This window comes from Symphalangus syndactylus, chromosome 9, assembly GCF_028878055.3.
Source record: "Symphalangus syndactylus isolate Jambi chromosome 9, NHGRI_mSymSyn1-v2.1_pri, whole genome shotgun sequence".
Classification (NCBI taxonomy): domain Eukaryota; kingdom Metazoa; phylum Chordata; class Mammalia; order Primates; family Hylobatidae; genus Symphalangus; species Symphalangus syndactylus.
Window position 1 is genome coordinate 19189396 of NC_072431.2, and position 22868 is coordinate 19212263.

Genomic DNA, 22868 nt, shown 5'->3' on the forward strand with positions numbered 1-22868 from the left:
GACGGGGTTTCACCATGGTCTCGATCTCCTGACCTCGTGATCCGCCCGCCTCGGCCTCCCAAAGTGCTAGGATTACAAGCGTGAGCCACCGCGCCCGGCCTAGGAAGGGAGAATCTCTTAAGCCCAGGAGTTTGAGACCAGCCTGGGCAACATAGTGAGACCACCCCACACCCCATCTTTTTTTTTTTTTTTGAGATGGAGTCTCACTCTGTTGCCCATGCTGGAGTGCGATGGCATGATCTCAGCTCACTGCAACCTCTGCCTCCCAGGTTCAAGCGATTCTCCTGCCTCAGCCCTCCTAAGTAACTGGGATTATAGGTGTGCACCACCACACCCAGCTAGTTTTTGTATTTTTAGTAGAGACCAGGTTTCACCGTGTTGGCCAGGCTGGTCTCTTCCTGATCTCAGGTGATCTATCTACCCACCTCGGCCTCCCAAAGTGCTGGGATTACAGGCGTGAGCCACCATGCTGGCCCACCCCATCTTTTTTTTTAAGGTCTATTTTTTTTTTCTTGAGGTCTATTTTGTCTATTTAAAAAAAATAAATAAAAAGGTATTTATACCTGAAAGTGAAGTCTACCAAAAAATACCTATTTAGTATTATGGAAAATGTAAGCACTATACAGGTTAACTGGAATCTTAGCTGGATGTCCCTTGAACCTATTACCTTCTAACTCTATTAATTATAACGTTATTTGCAAGTATAGTAAACATTGATTTAGCTGGTGTTCTTACAGATTAAGGTATTTATATAAGTGAGTTATCCAGATACTGAAATATTTCTTCAAGTGCAAATTTTTTTCAACTGAACATTTTTTATTGGAAACCTTCCTATAGTACTATATACTTCTCAACCTTTTAAGAATCAAATGCCTGTAATCCCAGCGTATATTTATTGTAGAAAAGGAAAAGATATGGCTAAACAAGTTGATCTCTTCCCATGACAACATCACTCAACAATGTAAACAGAACATTTTATATGAATCCTTCTACATATTTCTGTGGGTATCTGTGTATTTTTTTAAATGGGATTACATCATACATACCTTTACTGCTTTTTGCATTTCACACTTTCGTTAAACAGAGGCAGCTAAATAACTGAATATTTTTGATAGCCGAGGGGAGAGAGAAGGGAATTGACATTTATTGAGTGTCTAAGCACTGCAGAGCCCTTTGTATTCTTTATCTCATTTAACCTGGATTCTTAAATAATATCTTACTGTTATCAAACATAGGTTCTTGGGTTCTCAATGCAAAAGGGAGAGAGAGCACCTGACTCTCTGAAAAGAGCTGGTAGGGCTTTTTTTAAAAAAAATCAGGAATTGATATTAGGGTGGAGTATGCAGGCTGGGCTGGGCAAAGCAGATCAGGTAGGGTATGAAGGTCAGCATTATCTGGTTGCTATGGTTATCTTGAGCAGCAGGCCACCTGGTCTGGCTAGAGGCAACAAGGCTGTAAATCAGTTGTTCAGCATTCCTTCCCCAGATAGGACACTCACTTCACTACTTTGGTTATCTCCTAAGGCTAGTTAACTGGAATTCTTTTGAGTAAAAGGCATGGTTGGGACATTATGGTGTCAGTGAGGTAGTGGTGTGGGTTTTGTGATCAGTGGGGATGCATGAAAGAGTGCCATAGTGGGAGTGAGCTGACCCAAGCCCCCATTCCTACTCTGTCTCATTCGTAACAGCTCTTGGATAGGAATGGTGTGACCCCGTTCCTGAGCGCAGGACCGAACTTTCTTGTACTTCCAGGACCAAACCTTTGCCTTCTTTTTCTGGTTCCTGAGGGAATCTCCTTTTTTTCCTTTCTTCGTGTCACTTCTCTCTTTGGCCACCTCTAGATCTTAGATGGTTTCCTGTCTGCAGCTATGGATTTGTAAAAAAGTCCTTTCCCTTCTTTCTTCTTCCTCTCCATGGTCCCACTGCTTCAGAGAAAACACCTATTATCTTGAGTCACCACTTCTCTCCTTGGCTGATTAGCTGGTTAACTAGCCACTAGAACATAATGTCAGTCAGCCCCAACTCCAGCCCCATCCCCACCTCCTAATGTTTCTTCTGTTGACGAAGAGTCGAACTCTGTCAAATATTTGAAGAGATTTATTCTGAGCCAAATATGAGTGACCATGGCCTGTGACACAGCCTTCAAGAGATCCTGAGAACATGTGCCAAAGGTGGTTTGGGTGCAGCTTGGTTTCATACATTGTAGGGAGGCATGAGACATCAATCAGATACATTTGAGAAATACATTGGTTTGGTCCAGAAAGGTGGGACAATTTGAAGTGGGGCTTCCAGGCTACAGGTAAATTCAAACGTTTTCTGGTTGACACTTGGCTGAGTTTGTCTAAAGACCTGGGATCAAACAGAAAGGAATGTCTGGGTTAAGATAAGAGGCTGTAGTGACCAAGGTTTTATCATGCATATGAAGCTTTTAGCTAGCAGGCTTCAGAGAGAATAGGCTGCAAAATGTTTCTTATTAAAGTCTGTGTTGATGTTAATGCCAGAGAGGTATAACGAGACAGTCTCTCAGGTTAAATTTGAAGGGAGCTGACTGAGGAGGAACTCCATTCAGATGGTTGAGGGGCCTTAGAATTTTATTTTTGGTTTATACTCCTTTAACTCTGTTCCTTCCGATGGGAGGGACGGCATCTTAGTTCCTGGAAATGAAAGATGAAAACCATAACCCCAAGTTTTGACGTAAGGTTTACCGAGGTAATTTAATGGGGCTAAGATGTAGAAAAGGAAGAAGAACTCTTTAAAGTAAATTATTCTGGCTGGGTGTGGTGGCTCATGCCTGTAATCCTAGCACTTTGGGAGGCCAAGGTGGGAGGATTGCTGGAGCCCAGGAGTTCAAGACCAACCTGAGCAACATAGCAAGACCCTGCCTCTATTATTAATTTAAAAAAGAAGAAATAAAGCAAATTGTTCTAAGTCAGGTTGGAATGAGTCATTCTAAAGCTCTGCTCATGGAAATCACCCCAGTTGGCAAACCCTCTTGCCTGGGAGGCCAACATAATAGGCACTGCCTTGACCATCTCCAAGAAGAAAGGTGATCCAATCTCAACAGGCATGCTTTCCTAAAACTGGACAAGAAGAATAAATGGTTTTTGCTGGACAGGAAGAATTACAGGTAAGAACCACCCAACAGGTTCTTCTTGCCTGCTACCCAGATAGAGCCAATTTATCAAGATGGGAATTGCAAGAGAGAAATAATTTAATATACATGGAGCCAACTAAATGGGAGATGGGAGTTTTATTATTACTCAAATCAGCCTTCTTGAAAAGTTGGAGGCTAGGGTTTTTCCAGGATAGTTTGGTAGGCAGGGGGCTAGGGAATGGGTGCTGCTGATTGGTTGGGGATGGACTCACAGGGATATAGAAAAACAGTCCTGGTCCTTGCGTGCTGAGTCTGCTTTTGGGTTGGGGCCACAGAGGAGTGGCTGGTCTGAGAGGGGCCATTGGGTAGTCAGAAGTGCAAAAGCCTGAAAAGACATCTCAAAAGGCCAGTCCTGTGTACTACAATAGTGATGTTATTTACAGGAGTAATTGAGGATGTTGCAAATTTTTGTGACCTCCGGAATAATAACTGCTAATCATTTAACTGGCCTGCATCTTAGCAGAATTCTGGTCCTTCTCATCCTCCTGACCTGGTGTCCTTTCATTAGTTTCACTAAGGCAGTTTAGTTTTGGGATGAGCTATTATCATTTAAATCATAAACTAAATTTCTCCCAGATTTGTTAATATCTTGGCCCATGCCCAGGAATGACCAAGGGCAGATTGGAGGTTAAAAACAAGATGGAGTTGGTTAGGTCAGATCTCTTTCACTGTCATCATTTTGTCACTGTTATAATTTTGCAAAGGTGGTTTTGAAACTGTCAATCTCCAGTTAATCCTCATTTAATTCTATATCATTCTTTTTTTTTTTTTTTTTTTTAGATGGAGTCTTGCTCTGTCGCCAGGCTGGAGTGTAGTGGCGTGATCTCAGCTCACTGCAACCTCCGCCTCCTGGGTTTAAGCGATTCTCCTGCCTCAGCTTCCTGAGTAGCTGGGACTACAGGCACATGCCACCATGCCCAGCTAATTTTTGTATTTTTAGTAGAGACGGGGTTTCATAGTGTTGGCCAGGATGGTCGATCTCTTGACTTCGTGATCCGCCTGCCTCGGCCTCCCAAAGTGCTGGGATTACAGGCGTGAGCCACTGCCCCCAGCCAATTCTGTATCATTCTAAGGAAGCCAGCACGCGCAGCCAATTCTGTATCATTCTAAGGTGACAATAGAAACACAGTGCTTTAAGAAAATAAAATGAAACTTGGACTAGACTAGCTTTTAGAATGGTTTTTTCAGGGCAGAGATCCAGCCTTGCTGATCACTGATTCTCTGTGGATCAGTTTTTGTTAAACAAATGTTAAGCGCAATTAAGGTGAGATACAAGAAATAATTTGAGGTGGTGGCATACAGTTATTTTATGAGGCCACATACATTTTATAGGATCCAGTAGTCTAAAATTTACATGTAGAAATTTACATTGTATTTTCAGCTGCCTGCTGAAGATGAAGTCTTACTACAGAAATTAAGAGAGGAATCAAGAGCTGTCTTTCTACAAAGAAAAAGCAGAGAACTGTTAGATAATGAAGAATTACAGGTAAGAACAAAGCAAAAAGTTGCTTTAGATGTTAACCATTTCTCATTTGTACTACTTAAATCATGCAGGATTTCTTGGTGCCTAATGGAGTCCGTACTACAGAGTGGTACTACACAGGCTCTGAAGCAGCAGTTCCACCAGAAGCAGCCGCTCAGTTTGCATGGGTCATATACCCCAAACATAGTGTTGTTTGTTATTTTTGTTTAAGGCCCTAGGTAATTCTAATGTGCAGCCAAGGTTGAGAACCACTGCTATAGGGTCAGACTACAGAGGTTCAAATCCCAGCCCTGCTATATGACTTTAGGCAATAGGCTTAACATCTCTGTGCTTCGATTATCATCTCTAAAGTAGGGATAGCTAACTATATCATAGAGATATGTGGATTAAAGAGGCAGTGTATATCAAAAGCTTAGTAGGCACTCAAGAAATGTTATTTTTATTGTTAGTAATCAAAAGGATAATAGGGCATGAGATTCATCTTAATATTGACTCTGCCAGCAAACTATCATTTTAGTGGAAAGCACGCATTTAACCACATTTTAAAATCTTGTTTTTAACTTACAACATCTTCACTTCCACAATTCTCTTAAGAACTTATGGTTTTTGCTGGACAAACACCAGACACCACCTATGATTGGAGAGGAAGCGATGATCAATTATGAAAACTTTTTGAAGGTTGGTGAAAAGGCTGGAGCAAAGTGCAAGTAAGAATAATATAATTAACAAAAGAATATGTTATGTTAAGCATTTTAAATGCGTCAAATATTGGCCGGGCACAGTGGCTCACACCTGTAATCCCAGCAGTTTTGGAGGCTGAGGTGAGAGGATTGCTTGAGCTGGGGTGTTTGAGGCCAGCCTGGGCAACTTAGGGAGATCTTGTCTCTACTAAAAATAAAAAAATTATCTGGGTGTGGGGGCGTACACCTGTAGCTACTCAGGAGGCTGAGGTGGGAGAATTGCTTGAGCTTGGGAGGATGAGCTGTGATTAAGCCACTGCACTCCAGCCTGGGTGACAGAGCAAGACCTTACCTTTAAAAAAAAAAATAAACAGACCCTCAAATATTAAATGAAGTAAATGGAATGACATTTGAGTCCATTTAAGTTACTAATGAAATTTAATAAAATTATTTACAGTCAAAAAATCGCATTGGTATGAAGTTATTAAAATAAATAATATAGCCAGGTGTGGTGGCTCATGCCTGTAATCCCAGCACTTTGGGAGGCCGAGGTGGGCACATCACGAGGTCAAGAGAACAAGACCATCCTGGCCAACATGGTGAAACCCCGTCTCTACTAAAAATACAAAAATTAGCTGGGCGTGGTGGCGTGTGCCTGTAATCCCAGCTACTCGGGAGGCTGAGGCAGGAGAATCGCTTGAACCCTGGAGGCGGAGGTTGTTCCGAGATCGTGCCACTGCACTCCAGCTTGGCAAAAGAGTGTGAGACTCCATCTCAAAAAAAAAAAAAAAAAAGAAAAGAAATGATTTAGTTTATGACACTTTCAGCCTTAAGACAGACGAAAGCAAACAAAAAAGAATGCAAGGACAGGCACTGTGGCTCATGTGCCTATCTCTGCAAAATAAAAAAAAAATTTAATTAAAAAAAAAGAATGCAAACATTTATGACTTCGGCTAGGCATGGTGCCTCACATTTGTAATTCCACTGCTTTGGGAGGCCAAGGCAGGTGGATCACTTGAGGCCAGGAGTTCGAGATCAGTCAGGGCAACAGAGCAAATCTCCGTTTATATATATATATATATATATATATATATATATATATATATATATATATATCTTTTTTTTTGAGATGGAGTCTTGCTCTGTCGCTAGGCTGCAGTGGAGTGGCGCAATCTTGGCTCACTACAACCTCCGCCTCCCGGGTTCAAGTGATTCTCCTGCCTCAGCCTCCCAAGTATTATTGTATTAACAAAAGAATATGTTATGTTAAGCATTTTAAATGCCTCAAATATTGGCCGGGCCAATATAAATACAATATAATACAATATAAATACCCAATACAAATACTTTTTGTATTTTTATTAGACATGGGGTTTCACCATGTTGGCCAAGATGGTCTCGATCTCTTGACTCGTGATGCGCCCGCCTCGGCCTCCCAAAGTGCTGAGATTACAGGCAAGAGCCACCGCGCCTGGCCAAATCTCCATTTCTTTTAAAAAAAAAAAAAAAGTTTGACTTAATATTTTAAGTTTTTGAATTATAAGGAGTCTCTGTTGTTCTTTCATTTTTAATTGTATGAATTTATGCCATTGTTTGCTAATTTATGTAGAAGTCATTTTCTCTTACTTTGGCAGATCATTTAAATCTTTATTTTCTTTTCTTAGGCAATTTTTCACAGCAAAAGTCTTTGCTAAACTGCTTCATACAGATTCATATGGAAGAATTTCCATCATGCAGTTCTTTAATTATGTCATGAGAAAAGGTGATTCATTTTTACTGTGCTTGAACTCCTTATCTGGGAATCAAGTAGCTTTTTGGTCTGTGCTTTTATAAGTATTTCTTCCATGTGAAATCACTCTAAGTTTGAATAGTAGAATTTCTTATCTTTTGACCAAGATGTGTTACATAAGCTTGGGTTATAAAAAAACAAGAATTTTTTAAACCCTCATGTGTCTTAAAGATAATAGTAGACTAGAAATATTAAGAGCTGAACCAAGAGTTTTAATGTATGGTAATTTGAAATAATTTTAATTTACTGATAATTTTATCTTGCCAATATATTACAAGTTGAGTTGACTGATAGTTTCAAACCCACAGCTGTAATATCAGTTTCAAGGAGCATCTATTAAACAGCTTGGACTTATGATTCCTACAAGTGCCATAATAATCTGTGAAAGCCTATTGTATACAATCTTTAATAATTGGTTGCTGTAATTAACCTCAGAAATAAAAGCAGCTTCATTGAATGCATAACATTATACTAGCTGTCCCTGTTTGGTGGAACACAAGTTTAATTGGTAAAGAACAGTATGTTCAAGGCGTCAATTTTATTATAGCTTTAGTCATGGTAGAATTATTGAACTCTGCCATTCTATGGTTTTTTGTTTCAAGCAATTTTGTGGTGAGAAGAAATGTTTTTAGAGTTGCTAGATTAGCTTGTCTCAAATCTAGCTCTTTATCTCCTTTTTCATATCTGAAGGATAGATCTTAAGAATTACTTTCATTTTCTTGTTTATTGTCAGTTTGGCTTCATCAAACAAGAATAGGACTCAGTTTATATGATGTCGCTGGGCAGGGGTACCTTCGGGAATCTGTAAGTATTAACCTTATAGATATTATATTAACTCTTATAGACACCAAAATGTAAACTGTAGTTATCACTGGGTGTTGGGACTACAGGCTCTTCTCATAATACTTTGTTTTATTTCTGTCTGTGTGTGTTTGTGTGTACATACTTAGTTTTATCGTAACAAAGCAACTTGTACACTTTCAACTTTTAAAATTGAACATCAGGCCAGGCGCGGTGGCTCACGCTTGTAATCCCAGCACTTTGGGAGGCCGAGGCGGGCGGATCACGAGGTCAGGAGATCGAGACCACAGTGAAACCCCGTCTCTACTAAAAATCCAAAAAAAAATTAGCCGGGCGTGGTGGCGGGCGCCTGTAGTCCCAGCTACTCGGAGAGGCTGAGGCAGGAGAATGGCGTGAACCCGGGAGGCGGAGCTTGCTGTGAGCCGAGATTGCGCCACTGCACCCCAGCCTGGGCGACAGAGCGAGACTCCGTCTCAAAAAAAAAAAAAAAAAATTGAACATCATCTTTCCAGTGAAACAAAAAACAAATTTAAAATAAAATTACAATAGAGAATGTCAATTCCAAATAAGATCCTACAGGTTCTACTGATTTTCCCATGGAGTAGCAGCGTTCAAGTCATCATTAAGAGAGAATTTATGCCGGGTGTGGTAGTTCATACCTGTAATCCCAGCACTTTGGGAGGATGAGGCAGGTGGATCACCTGAGGTCGGGAGTTCGAGACCAGCCTGACCAACATGGAGAAACCCCATCTCTACTAAAAATACAAAATTAGCCAGGCGTGGTGGCACATACCTGTAATCCCAGCTACTTGGGAGGCTGAGGCAGGAGAATTGCTTGAACCCAGGAGGCAGAGGTTGCTGTGAACCGAGATAGCGCCATTGCACTCCAGCCTGGGCAACAAGAACGAAACTCCATCTCAAAAAAAAAAAATGTATTGGCTGGGTGCGGTGGCTCAAGCCTGTATTCCCAAGGCCTGTACTCCCAACACTTTGGGAGGCTGACGTGGGCGGATCACCTGAGGTCAGGAGTTTGAGACCAGCCTGACCAATATGGTGAAATGCCATCTCTACTAAAAATAGAAAAATTTGCTGGGCTGTGGTGGCGCATGCCTGTAATCCCAGCTACTCAGGAGGCTGAGGTGGGAGAATCGCTTGAACCTGGGAGGCGGAGGTTGCAGTGAGCCGAGATTGTGCCGCTGCACTCCAGCCTGGGCAACAGAGGAAGACCCTGTCTCAGAAAAAAAGAGAATTTATTTTAAAGGTGTCATTTTAAACTGCAAGGATGCCCCTTAAAAATCACAATTAAACATGCCAAAGGAAAAGCAACGTTGTCAAAATGCTCACTTTAAACTATCAAAAGGTTTCAAACCTACCCTTTGCTGACCTTCTATAACCCCATTTTATAAAATTTATTTTCTTTTTTTAAATAAGAGACCGTAGACAAGGAGACCAGGCATGGTGGCTCACGCTTGTAACCCCAGCACTTTGGGAGGCCGAGGCGGGTGGATCACGAGGTCAGGAGATTGAGACCATCCTGGCTAACATGGTGAAACCCCGTCTTTACTAAAAATACAAAAAAAAAAAAGCCGGGCGTGGTGGCGGGTGCCTATAGTTCCAGCTACTTGGGAGGCTGAGGCAGGAGAATGGTGTGAACCCAGGAGGCAGAGCTTGCAGTGAGCCGAGATCACGCCACTGCACTCCAGCCTGGGCGAGAGAGCGAGACTCCGTCTCAAAAAAAAAAAAAAAAAAAAAGAGAGAGACAGACAGTAGACAAGGAGATGTTGGTAAATGCTAACTGTCCATATTCACATAGACACATAGTCTATGCGCTCAATAGAGGAAAGCAGCTAGAATTCTATGCACTACTACACAGGGGCCTAGCACCTTCCAGCTTCCAGTAGAGCAAAGGGAACAGGTTTTTCTTTTTTTTCCCATAGACCTCGGTGGTGTTGATTCCATATAGTTTTTGTTGAGACACAGGATGTTTCCGTTTTGGGGTTTGGTTTTTTATTTTTATTTTTTTAACAAATGACATGTGTTACTAAACAAATGTTTAATGTATATTGACTATACAAATTCCTTTTTAGATTCTTTGTCTTCAAACTTTAAAAAAAAAAAGGCCTTTTGGCTGGGCACAGTGGCTCATGCCTATAATCCTGGCACTTTGGGAGGCCGAGGCGGGCAGATCATGATGTCAGGAGTTCAAGACCAGCCTGACCAACATGGAGAAACCCCATCTCTACTAAAAATACAAAAATTAGCCAGGCATGGTGGTGGCCACCTGTAATCCCAGCTACTCAGGAGGCTGAGGCAAGAGAATCGCTTGAACCCAGGAGGCAGAGGTTGCAGTGAGCCTAGATCGTGCCATTGCACTCCAGCCTGGGTGACAAGAGCGGACTCTGTCTCAAAAAAAAAAAGCCTTTTAAAGGGGAAAATAAAAAGAATGTAGCATTTTAACATTTAAAAATCACTGAAAAAGTTTTGGTTATTCATGAATGATATTAATGTGTCACTATTTTTTGAAGGGCCAAGAATTCCACCACCCCCCCTTTTTGTTTTAAGAAAATATAAGAGAAGCCAGACACGGTAGCTCACGCCTGTGATCCCAGCACTTTGGGAGGTCAAGGCGAGTGGATCACTTGATGTCAGGACTTCGAGACCAGCCTGGTCAACATGGTGAAACCCTGTCTCTATTAAAAATACAAAAACATCAGCTGAGCATCGTAGCAGATGCCTGTAATCCCAGCTATTAGAGTGGCTGAGCATGGTAGCAGATGCCTGTAATCCCAGCTACTAGAGTGGCTGAGGCAGGAGAATCGCTTGAACCCGAGAGGCAGTTGCAGTAAGCTGAGATCATGCCACTGCACTCCAGCCTGGGCAACAGAGCAAGACTATGTCTCAAAAGAAAAAGAAAAAAGAAAATATGAGAGAGAAAATGAATGTGACTGTATTGCCACCTCTGGATTTAAGGTTGCTAGGTCAGTTACCAAGAGGCTGCTTGTTTCCTATTAGGCACTGCTGTAATTAGGCCAAGTTATCAACAGAGAATTGTAACTTCATGGTCCAAATGGCTATGCTTCTTCTGAGTATGGGTATCTAAATTATATGGACTTACTTTTCACCTCAGGCTTTTTTCCCAAATATACAGTGCTTTTTTTAAGGTTGTAGGGGAGAGGGGAAGGGAGTTGGGCATAAATATAAACTAGGTTAATTAATCAAATAATTATTCAGAGATAAGAGTTAAAGAAATGTAAATTTCTTGTTACAGTTCGTATGGTTCCTGCTATAATTTGTTGCATTCTGTTTTGTCTAGATTTCTGTAGATAGAATCTGTTAGCTCATTCTGAACATTTATACTGTAAAACCTTTCCAGGGGCACACTACAATTCTCTTTAAGGTTCAGACCAGCTCGACAATAAAAGGCTCTTGCTTCTGGCCATCTCTTTCTAGCAAGGAAGACATAATTAGCCACCTGCTGGTACTTGTTTAGAGGTCAGGTCCAAAACTGGAGTCCTTCCCTAGCTCTGAGAATTCTTGTTAGCAGTTCACTTGATTTATAAAAACAGCAATATTGATTTATAAAAACAGTCCCCTGTTATTGCTTGTCTTGCCTCTTTCCATGGATGGAAACAAAGATTGAAAGAGAGATGAGCAAAAGGGAGAGAAAAGAAACAGTGTACTTCTATAGTTGTTTTTGAAAAGGAATAATTTTCCCCTTCTCTCAATGAAAGAAAACACTTCTCTCAAAGTATTTCTTCCATCCTTGGCCCATTGCCTTTTGAAACCTAGACTTTGTGTCTTACTAATTTGAAAGGCAGTGGCTTCCAGACCAACATTTATAATCTGAGTAGAGTATACAAAGTTTTATTCACTTATTAAATCTTATTAAGCATTTAGTAAACATTTATTTGGGGGCAGGTATTATTCTAAGCTTGTAGGGCTCATGTTTTACTTTGTGACAATCTGTTTTGCCCAGATTTCTTTTTTTCTTTTTTTTTTTGTTTTTTTTTGCCCAGATTTCTGTAGATGGAATCTGTTAGCTCATTCTAAACGTTATACTTTAAAACCTTTCCAGGGACACAGTACAATTTTTGTTCCCTTGTAGACCTATTTGTTCTAGGAGAGTGGGAAGACAGACACTAAATTATAAGCAGATAATATCAAATAGCCACAGGTTATATGTAGAAAATAAAACAGTAAACTAGGCAGGAATATGACTGGGATTGACAGACGATTTTAGGTAGGCTGGAAGGAACATCTTTTTGAGATAGTGATTAAGTTTTAGCCATGAAGTATGAGAAAGAAGCCAGCCTTATGAAGATGTAGTATAGAGGAAACAGCAAATACAGTGTCTCCAAAGCAAAATGAAGCCTGGACCTGTTCTAGGAACAGAAGGAAGCCAGTGTGGCTAGAACAAGGATTATAGTAACAGAAAATGAAGTTGGAGAAGTAGGGAAGGGCCACATGTAGGGCCTTTTGGGCCACAGTAAGGACTTTGGATTTATTTTGAGGCTAATGGGAAACCATCGGAAGTTTTAAGCTGAGTCTGTCAAGATGTGATTTACATTTTAAAAGATCATTCTGGATGCTGTATGGAGGATGTAAGGAACTCAAAGTACAGCCAGGCACAGTGGCTCATGCCCGTAATCCCAGCAACTTTAGGAGGCCGAGGCAGGCGGATCGCTTGAGGTCGGGAGTTCAAGAACAGCCTAGCCAACATGACAAAACCCCGTCTCCGCTAAAAATACAAAAATTAGCTGGGTATGGGGGTAGGCACCTGTAATCCCAGCTACTTGGAGGCTGAGGCAGGAGAATCACTTGAACCTGGGGAATGGAGGTTGCAGTGAGCCAAGATTGAGCCACTGCACTCCAGCTTGGGCGACAGAGCAAGGCTCCGTCTCTAAATAAATAAATAAGTCTAGAGTATAAGCAAAATATTTAGGCACCTACTGTGATAGTCCAGGTGAGATGATGGGCCCCTGACTAGGGTAATTGGTGGCTGTAGAGAAAGCCAGAAATAGATTAATTCAATATATATTTTGGACTCCCCTCCTCCCCAGAAAAAACATAAATTGCTGCTAGATTGGATGTTCAGGGTAAGGAGTTTGAAGGCATTGATGAAGAAAAAGAGAAGCCAAAGACAAGTCTTACATTTTTATTTTGAGTAACTGTTGGAATACAGGAAAAGCAGGTGAGGACCAAGGTTGGAGATGACAAGAGAGCCCCATTTTGGACACTTCAAGTTTGAGATGCCACTTGTCCTGTAAACTTAAAAGTATCTCAGATCTACTAGAAATATGATATTTGAAATGGTTAAAGCAAAAATAACATTGTTAAAGTAAATATAAGAAACCATGGGAGGGCACAGTGGCTCACGCCTGTAATTCCAGCACTTTGGGAGGCCAAGGCAGGCGGATCACTTGAGGTTAGGAGTTCGAGACCAGCCTGGCCAACATGTTAAACCCCCTCTCTACTAAAAATACAAAAATTAGCCAGGCGTGGTGGTACGTGCCTGTAATCCCAGCTACTCAGGCTGAGACACAAGAATCGCTTGAACCCAAGAGGTGGAGGTTTCAGTGAGCTGAGATTGCGCCACTGCACTCCAGCCTGGACTGGACTGAGACTCAGCTTCAAAAAAAAAAAAAAAAAAAAAAAAAGAAAGAAACCATGGGAGGCTTTTAAATATATAATCCTGTAATAGGGAAAGCCTTTCTAAGTATGACAAAACCCAGAAGTCTAGAAAACAATAAATTCAGCTAAATTTTTAAAGATCTATAGGGCAAAGCCCATGTTAAAGTAAAAAGAAAACAACAAACTGGGAGAAATATCTGAAACAGTCAGAAATGGCCAATTACCCTAATATATAAAAAGCTCCCAGAAATCAAGAAGAAAGCCATTAACCCAATAGAAAACTGGGCAAAGATATAATGTATAAAAAGTAAAATTCAAATGCTTCTTAATCATAAGAAACAACTAACTTCACATAAGAGAAATGCCAGATAAATCTACACTAAGTTGCCATTTTTCACCTATCAAATTAGCAAAGATCAGAAAGTTTGAATCAACACCTTTAGCGTTTAATTTTTTTCACAGTGCTTCTGAGCCAAAAGAAATCCCTAAAAGTTTCACTTATTAACTAGTTAATTCTAAACAATTTAATGAGTATTCATTAAGCTTATTAGCCATTTGAATAAATAATACACTTAAGTTGAAAGAAGATATTTTTATTTCATTCTTAAGTACAGTTATTAATGGGATGTGTACAACTACTTAAACCTGGGAATTAGACTGGACACTTGTCCTCCTCATTTCCTGTTCACTAATTTTTGTGTGGTACTTTACCACAGGAACCATCAAAACCTAGCTTTGCAAAGATTTATGTCATCAAAAGGAATATATTTGGCTGGGTGTGGTGGCTCACGCCTGTTATCCCAGCACTTTGGGAGGCCAAGGCGGGCAGATCGTGAGGTTAGGAGATTGAGACCATCCTGGCTAACACGGTGAAATCTTGTCTCTACTAAAAATACAAAAAACTAGCCAGGCATGGTGGCACTCGACAGTAGTCCCAGCTACTCAAGAGGCTGAGGCAGGAGAATCGCTTGAACCTGGGAGGTGGAGGTTGCAGTATGCCGGGATTTCGCCACTACACTCCAGTCTGGGCGACAGAGCAAGAGTCCATCTCAAAAAAAAGGAATATATTCATGACATTTTGGTGATTTAAAAAATTTTTTAAAAAGGAATAATAACCGGGCACAGTGGCTCACACCTGTAATTCCAACACTGGGAGACCAAGTTGGGCAGATAGCTTGAGCTCAAGAGTTCGAGACCAGCCTGGGCAACATGGTGAATCCCCATCTCTACCAAAATACAAAAAATTAACTGGGTGTGGTGGTGCATCTCTGTGGTCCCAGCTATTCAGGAGTCTAAGGTGGGAGGATCACTTGAGCCTGGGAGGTAGAGGTTTCAGTGAGCCGAGATCATGCTACTGCACTCCAGCAGCCTGTGTGACAGAGTGAGACCCTGCCTCAAAAAGAAGGAATACATTGAGATCCAGTATTGAAAATGTGAACTACCTTGAGCACGTAGTTCTAGCTTATAGCAATATCTGTCATGCAGTATCTGACAAATGTTGCTGTTTCGCTCAAAATTTTAAAATATCCTGATGCACCCCTGTACATTAACTGTGGTGCTCCTGGGACACCTGTGTGCAGAATTCGGAACTGTAGAAATAGCCTTCACATTGCTGGTGGGAGTATAAAATTCACATGGCGTTTGTAGGGAGATGGAAGTTTCCCAGTGTCTATCAAAATTCTACATGTGCATATGCTACAACCCAGCAGGTCCACTTATAGAAATTATATTCTATATTCTTCCACAATACCTATGAATGAATAATTAGCTTAGCCCTTATGGTATTATTTTTCGTGTAGCAAAATATTAGGAAAAAACTAAATGTACCAATAGAGGCCTAGTTAAATATGGTACGTCTATACAATGATATAATATATAGCTATTTATTCTCAAAGAGTGGAAGCTATTTGAGAGTCAATATGGAATAACTGTAAAATATATTACTGAATGACAAAAGCAGTTTTCATGGTATGTTGATACATCCTTTGTGTAAAAAGAGGGAAAGGCCAGGTGCGGTGCCTCACGCCTGTAGTCCCAGCACTTTGGGAGGCAGAGGCGGCTGGATCACGAGGTTAAGAGATCGAGACCATCCTGGCCAACGTGGTGAAACCCCGTTTCTACTAAAAATACAAAAATTAGCTGGGCATGGTGGTGCACGCCTGTAGTCCCAGCTACTCAGGAGGCTGAGGCAGGAGAATTGCTTGAACCTGGGAGGCAGAGGTTGCAGTGAGCTGAGATCACACCACTGTACTCCAGCCTGGGCGACAGAGCAAGACTCCATCTCAAAAAAAAAAAAAAAGGGGGGAAAGAAATATATATGTTTTGGTTCATATTTGCATCTGTTACCTTTGGGAAGCTGCATCAGAAGTTGATAATACAGGTTACTTAACCTCTGGGGCGAAGAAATAGGTGAGAGGCTTTTTAATCAATATCTTTGTTCCCTTTGAATTTGGAACTATGTAGAATTTACTACTTTTCAAAAATGTTAAAACTTAAATTAGTAGAAACAAAATTTAATGCAAAATAGTTTTACCACTAAAATAGTCATGAATTTATTTCTTTATCAATATAGTATCAATGCTGAATAATTTTTAGTAATGAAATTATATTCTAATATCTAATGAATCAAGATTGGACATTTAACACTTTATTTTGTTTTATTTTCAGGATTTAGAAAACTACATATTGGAACTTATCCCTACGTTGCCACAATTAGATGGTCTGGAAAAATCTTTCTACTCCTTTTATGTTTGTACAGCAGTTAGGAAGTTCTTCTTCTTTTTAGATCCTTTAAGAACAGGTAAAAGAAAATCTTATCTAACTTAGATAATATGAGGATATTATTATATCTAAATCTCAATAACTAGAGAAAACTCTTGAAAAATATCATTTATTTTCCTGTCACTGCCATTAAAAATTTGGTGAATTTCAAGGAGATAAAAAGGTAGAAAACACAGTAGCAGTACTTTGGTTATGTTTATCTGAAGATCTTTTATGATTTACTTGCCCTGACTATAACCTGCTATGTGACAGACGGGGGGACGTCACCTAACAGTGGAGAAGTGTGAACTGGGTAGTCAGTCATAAATACCTCCTTCCAGTTCTAGGAAGCCAGTTATTCGGATATAATTTGCTGTCTCTGCTATGTGACATACTGCAGAATTGTTCTCTTTTTGATGAAAAATATGTATTTGGAAATATGAGAGCCATTTAGCCAGTGATGCATATTTTTCTCATTCTCTATAAGGATCAGATTGGTAAATATGGCCTCATTAACAGTATGTTTTATTAACTGTTCAAACCTGCCCAGCCTTAAATACATGTAACTGGAGCAGAGGAAAGGACAGAGAAGGTCCAAATCAAAGTGCCTGATTGTCCTGTCCTTGAAAATTCAGCTATGGGCCCGGCACAGTGGTTCACGCCTGTAATCTCAGCACTCTGGGAGGCTGAGTTGGGTGGATCACTTGAGCTCAGGAGTTCAAGATCAGCCTGGCCAACATGGCGAAACTTTGTCTCTACAAAAAAATTACAAAAATTGGCCGGACATGGTGGCTCACACCTGTAATCCCAGCTACTCGAGAGGCTGAGGCAGGAGAATCGCTTGAACCTGGGAGGCAGAGGTGAGCCGAGATCGTGCTATTGCACTCCAGCCTGGGCAACAAGAGTGAAATTCCGTCTCAAAAAAAAAAAAAAAAAAAAATACACAGATTAGCTAGGCGTAGTGGCGCGCGCCTGTAGTCCCAGCTACTTGGGAAGCTGCTGAGGTGGATCACTTGAACCCAGGAGGCAGAGGTTGCAGTGAGCCAAGATCGGGCCACTGCACTCCAGTCTGGGCAACAGAGCCAGATCTTGTGTCCAAAAAAAAAAAAAAATCCAGTTATGAATCCAATCACAGCATATGGTAGCTGACAGTGTTTTTTGAACTCCTCTACTATAGGTACACACATATATACTTTTTCTCTTTCAAATTTTACAAAATAATATCACATGTTTTGACTGTTACATAGTATGCTAAGCATTTTACATGGATTCATTCATTTTCATCTCATAACCCCATAAGAAAGGTACATTATTGTCCACGTTTTATGTGTAAGGCAACTGAGACTTAGCTAGGTTACATATTTAAAAGTGGCATTCAAACTCCCATCTGGGCTGGGTGTGGTGGCTCACACCTGTAATCCCAGCACTTTGGGAGGCTGAGGTGAGAAATCACCAGTGCCCAGGAGTTCAAGACCAGCCCTGGCAAGATAGACCTTTTCTGTACAAAAAAGAAGCAGCAGCCAGGCGCAGTGGCTCACGCCTGTAATCCCAACATGTTGGGAGGCTGAGACGGGTGAATCATCTGAGGTCAGGTGTTCAAGACCTGCCTGGCCAGCCGGGCGCGGTGGCTCACGCTTGTAATCCCAGCACTTTGGGAGGCCGAGGCAGGCGGATCACGAGGTCAGGAGATCGAGACCACGGTGAAACCCCGTCTCTACTAAAAATACAAAAAATTAGCCGGGCGTAGTGGTGGGTGCCTGTAGTCCCAGCTACTCGGAGAGGCTGAGGCAGGAGAATGGCGTGAACCCGGGAGGTGGAGCTTGCAGTGAGCCAAGATCGCGCCACTGCACTCCAGCCTGGGCGACAGAATGAGACTCCGTCTCAAAAAAAAAAAAAAAAAAAAAAGACCTGCCTGGCCAACATAGTGAAACCCCATCTCTACTAAAAATAGAAAAAATTAGCTGGGCGTGGTGGCGGGTGCCTGTATTCCCAGCTACTTAAGAGGCTGAGGCAGGAGAATCGCTTGAAACCGGGAGGCGGAGATTGCAGTGAGCCGAAATCACACCATTGCACTCCAGCCTGGGCAACAACAGCGAAACTCTGTCTCAAAAAAAAAAAAAAAGAAGAAGAACAAGAAGAAGAAAACAAACTCTGCTTTTAAACCACACCTGTGTACCTGTGTATTGCTTTCTAGTCCAGAACCTGCCAAAAATAAATGGAGACAGTGTCCCTGTTAGTGTACCAGCAGTACTATATCTATAATCACAACTTTTTTGAAAATCTGACATCAGTATAATTTTAGAATTTACCACTTAGATTTATATAGCTGAGGTATACAACTAGAGATGTTATTAAATGTTGCCTGTAGATTTCTCTCTTTTTTTTTTTTTGCAGGGTGGGGATGGAGTTTTGCTCTTGTTCCCTAGGGTGTAGTACAATGGCTTGATCTCAGCTCACTGCAACCTCTGCCTCCCAGGTTCAAGCAATTCTCCTGCCTCAGCCTCCAGAGTAGCTGGGATTACAGGCGCCCTCCACCACACCCAGCTAATTTTTTGTGTTTTTAGTAGAGATGGGGTTTCACCATGTTGGCCAGGCTGGCCTGGAACTCCTGACCTCAGGTGATCCACTCGCCTCAGCTTCCCAAAGTGCTGGAATTACATACGTGAGCCACCACGCCCGGCCAAGATTTCCCTTTTTGTAGCAGTATGTAATAAGGACTTTGGAGCATAAGAGCTAGAAGCTTTAAGCTTTAAAATATCAATTGTGTGATTGTTCTTGTTAAAAAAAATTTTTTGTGATTGAGTTGCTCTTGAAATTAATTGTGTTTCTTTATGTTCTTAAAGGAAAGATAAAAATTCAAGATATTTTAGCATGCAGCTTCCTAGACGATTTATTGGAGGTAAATGTTTTTAAACTACTTAATTGTATCGCTTGACAGTTGCTATCTTCTAATGATGTCTTTGTGTTCCATTAGCTAAGGGATGAGGAACTGTCGAAGGAGAGTCAAGAAACAAACTGGTTTTCTGCTCCTTCTGCCCTAAGAGTTTATGGTATGTTCCCATCATCATGCTAAAATTTGAATTCTCCATTCTTCAGGTAATTGCTGTTCAGAGGACAGTTTTATACATACACTGATATACCTTAAGATCAAAGTATTTAATTACCTTAAGCTCTAGTATTCTACATTACCAAAATTTACTTGTTTAAATACCAATGTTTTGACTTTTTGGACTCCCCCCAACCTTTTCTTTTTGAAGACAGGGTCTCACTCTGTCACCCTGGCTGGAGTGCAGTGGCACAATCACGGCTCAGTGCAGCCTTGAAGTCCTAGGCTCAATCCTCCCACCTCAGTGCCCCTACCCCACCTCACCCCACCGACCCCAGTACTGGGACTACAGGCGCCATGCCTGGCTAATTTATTTATTTTTTTTAGAGATGGGATCTCACTATGTTGCCCAGGCTGGTTTCAAACTCCTGGGCCCAAGCAGTCCACCTGCCCTGACCTCCCAAAGTGTTGGGATTATAGGCATGAGGCACTGCACCCAACAGAACCCTTTTTAAGTTAATACACTTTATTTTAAATAGAACAGAATGTAATTTGATCCTTGTTGACTCAGGAGCATCATTATGAACATTAGCTATTGTCATGCTTTGTTGATAAAATGCTGTTCCCAGGGTCTACTGATGGAGCTATTCTACATTATCTTGTTGGGTGGTCTTTTGACTCCTTTGGCTTTTTTTTTTTTTTTTGGAGATGGAGTCTTACACTGTTACCTGGGCTGGAGTCCAGTGGCACGATCTCGGCCCACTGCAACCTCCACCTCCCAGGTTCAAGCGATTCTCCTTGCCTCAGCCTCCCAAGTAGCTGGGATTACAGGCACCCGCCACCACACCTGGCAAATTTTTTTTTTTTTTTTTTTTTTTTTTTTTTTTTTTTTTTTTTTTTTTTTTTTTTAGTAGAGACAATGTTTCACTATGTTGGCCAGGCTGGTCTGGAACCCCTGACCTCTGATCCGCCCTCCTCGGCCTCCCAAAGTGCTGGGATTACAGGCATGAGCCACCGTGCCCGGCCTCCTTTTGGCATTCTTACCTCTACTTTCAAGTGCTAGCATTTCAGTGCTTTTTGTTGTCCTCTACCTCCATTTAATTTAGAAACCTGGGAATGTTTAAAAAGACTGCAAACTGAAAACAAATAATGATGTAAGTGAAACAGCCCAGAGACTATGGCCTTCATGATGGGTTTTCTTTGGCTGTTTCTAGCCCAAGGGTTTTTCTGATCAAGATTGCAAAGGTAGCTGATAGTATTACACATAGGCCACTACCCTAATCATAACATGAATAGTTTGAAAATCAAAATATTAACCAAGAAAAAGAACTTTTTGTTAGTCTATTCTTCTGATTAAAATTTTATTGTGGTCATAAGTGTCTTTATTATTTTTCTTCCCAAGGCCAGTACTTGAATCTTGATAAAGATCACAATGGCATGCTCAGTAAAGAAGAACTCTCACGCTATGGAACAGCTACCATGACCAATGTCTTCTTAGACCGTGTTTTCCAGGAGTGTCTCACTTATGATGGAGAAATGGTAGTAGTTTAAATCTGCTGCTAAGTTTTAAAAGTTGAGGCTCCCAGAGTTTCCACAAACCCTTTTCTTGATGTAATACAGCCCTTTTTTTTTTTGACACAGAGTCTTGCTCTGTCGCCTAGGCTAGAGTGCCGTGGTGTGATCTCAGCTCACTGCAACCTCCACTTCCTAGGTTCAAGTGATTCTCTTGCCTCAGCCTCTGGAGTAGCTGGGATTATGGGCGCATGCCACTGCATCCAGCTAATTTTTCTATTTTTAGTAGAGATAGGGTTTCACCAGCTTGGCCAGGCTGGTCTTGAACTCCTGACCTCAGGTGATCCGCCTCCCAAAGTGCTGGGATTACAGGCGTAAGCCACCACACACGGCCCAGCATTATTTATATTAGTGTGTAACAGTGTCTTTAAAATGTGTAAACTGATCAAATTACTTGAGATTCAGAGTCTTTGGTCTTAATGTAAATTAAAACGTCTGCATTATGGCCTCAGGGCAAATGGAAAAGTTTATTTTGTTCATTTCATTGTCAGTGCACCTATTGTACGGTAGTGCATTCTAGTTTAAAAAAAAAAAAAAAAGCCGAGGCCAGGCTTGGTAGCTTATGGTTATAATCCCAGTGCTTTGGGAGGCCAAGGCCACAGAACCACTTAAGGCCAGTCGTTCAAAACTAGCCTGAGCAATATAGCGAGACTGTCTCTACAAAAAATAAAAAAATTACTTGGGCATGGGTGGAATGTGCCTGTAGTATAGCTACTCGGGAGGCTGAGGCAGGAGGATTGCTTGACCTGAAGAATTTGAGGCTGCAGTGAGCTATGATGAGGCCACTGCACTCCAGTCTGGGCAGTAGAGTGAGACCATGTCTCTTAAAAGCTGAAACATTAGTAAATTATTCTGGCTATTTTCATTTAGATAGTTCCGTCATTAAATTACCAGGTCAAATGTAGTAACACATATGCATGATTTAATTCTGAGAATCAGGTTGTATTAGTCTCTAGAAGTGGCTATATGAAGATAACATGCACTTGTCTTTTTATTATGACAATGCAAAATACTTGAGAAGGAAAATTCTAAACAGCATTTTAAAATCACTATTTTTGCTGCTAAAAACATGGGTTAAGAATCTGATAACTTTGGGAGGCCGAGGTGGGTGGATCACGAGGTCGGGAGATTGAGACCATCCTGGCTAACACAGTGAAACCCCGTCTCTACTAAAAATACAAAAAATTAGCTGGGCGTGGTGACGGGCACCTGTAGTCCCAGCTACTCCAGAGGCTGAGGCAGGAGAATGGTGTAATGGTGTGAACCTGGCAGGCGGGCTTGCAGTGAGCCGAGATGGCGCCACTGCACTCCAGCCTGGGCAACTGAGCAAGACTCCGTCTCAAAAAAAAAAAAAGAATCTGATAAATTTCCCAAACCAGTTATGCTTAAAAAATAGTCATATTGTCATGAGAATGGGGGTCTTACATTTTATCATTTAGCTTCAATAGCAGTTTGCTAAATAACACCATTAGTAACAACAAAAGAAAAGAAGGGAAAAGGCACAGAAAGTTTACTTTGTAACTCCCACAGCTGTAAACAATAGGCAGTGAGGAGCTTATATTATTAATATAATGATTCCTGATGAATAAAGAAAACCAGAGGCTACAACTCTGGATGAAGTCAGATCACAATCTGCGTTCTTTACCTCTTTAGTGCTATTTATGCAGAAAGGAACTTTTCTAAGAATATAAAATTTTTATCTAAGTGAGAACCTCCCAATTACTTTACTACTTTCTTTTTTTTTTTTTTTTGAGACGGAGTCTTTCTCTGTCCCCCAGGCTGGAGTGCAGTGGCACAATCTCGGCTCACTGCAAGCTCCGCCTCCTGGGTTCACGCCATTCTCCTGCCTCAGTCTCCCGAGTAGCTGGGACTACAGGCGCCCGCCAACACGCCCGGCTAATTTTTTGTATTTTTAGTAGAGACGGGGTTTCACCGTGTTAGCCAGGATGGTCT

At 41.3% G+C, this 22868-nt stretch overlaps 1 protein-coding gene across 5 annotated transcripts in view; it reads left to right on the plus strand.

The window, feature by feature from the left end:
- The window catches only part of PPP2R3C (protein phosphatase 2 regulatory subunit B''gamma), a 38784-nt gene that overhangs the window by 7637 nt on the left and 8279 nt on the right, over positions 1-22868 (plus strand). For all 5 annotated transcript variants that reach the window (XM_055291527.2, XM_063645936.1, XM_055291529.2 and 2 more), the window contains 8 exons: positions 4535-4639; positions 5231-5343; positions 6981-7078; positions 7839-7909; positions 16205-16337; positions 19141-19196; positions 19272-19347; positions 20746-20882. In XM_055291527.2, coding sequence (XP_055147502.1) covers positions 4535-4639; positions 5231-5343; positions 6981-7078; positions 7839-7909; positions 16205-16337; positions 19141-19196; positions 19272-19347; positions 20746-20882 — 789 coding nt within the window. The remainder of the gene's footprint in view (positions 1-4534; positions 4640-5230; positions 5344-6980; positions 7079-7838; positions 7910-16204; positions 16338-19140; positions 19197-19271; positions 19348-20745; positions 20883-22868) is intronic.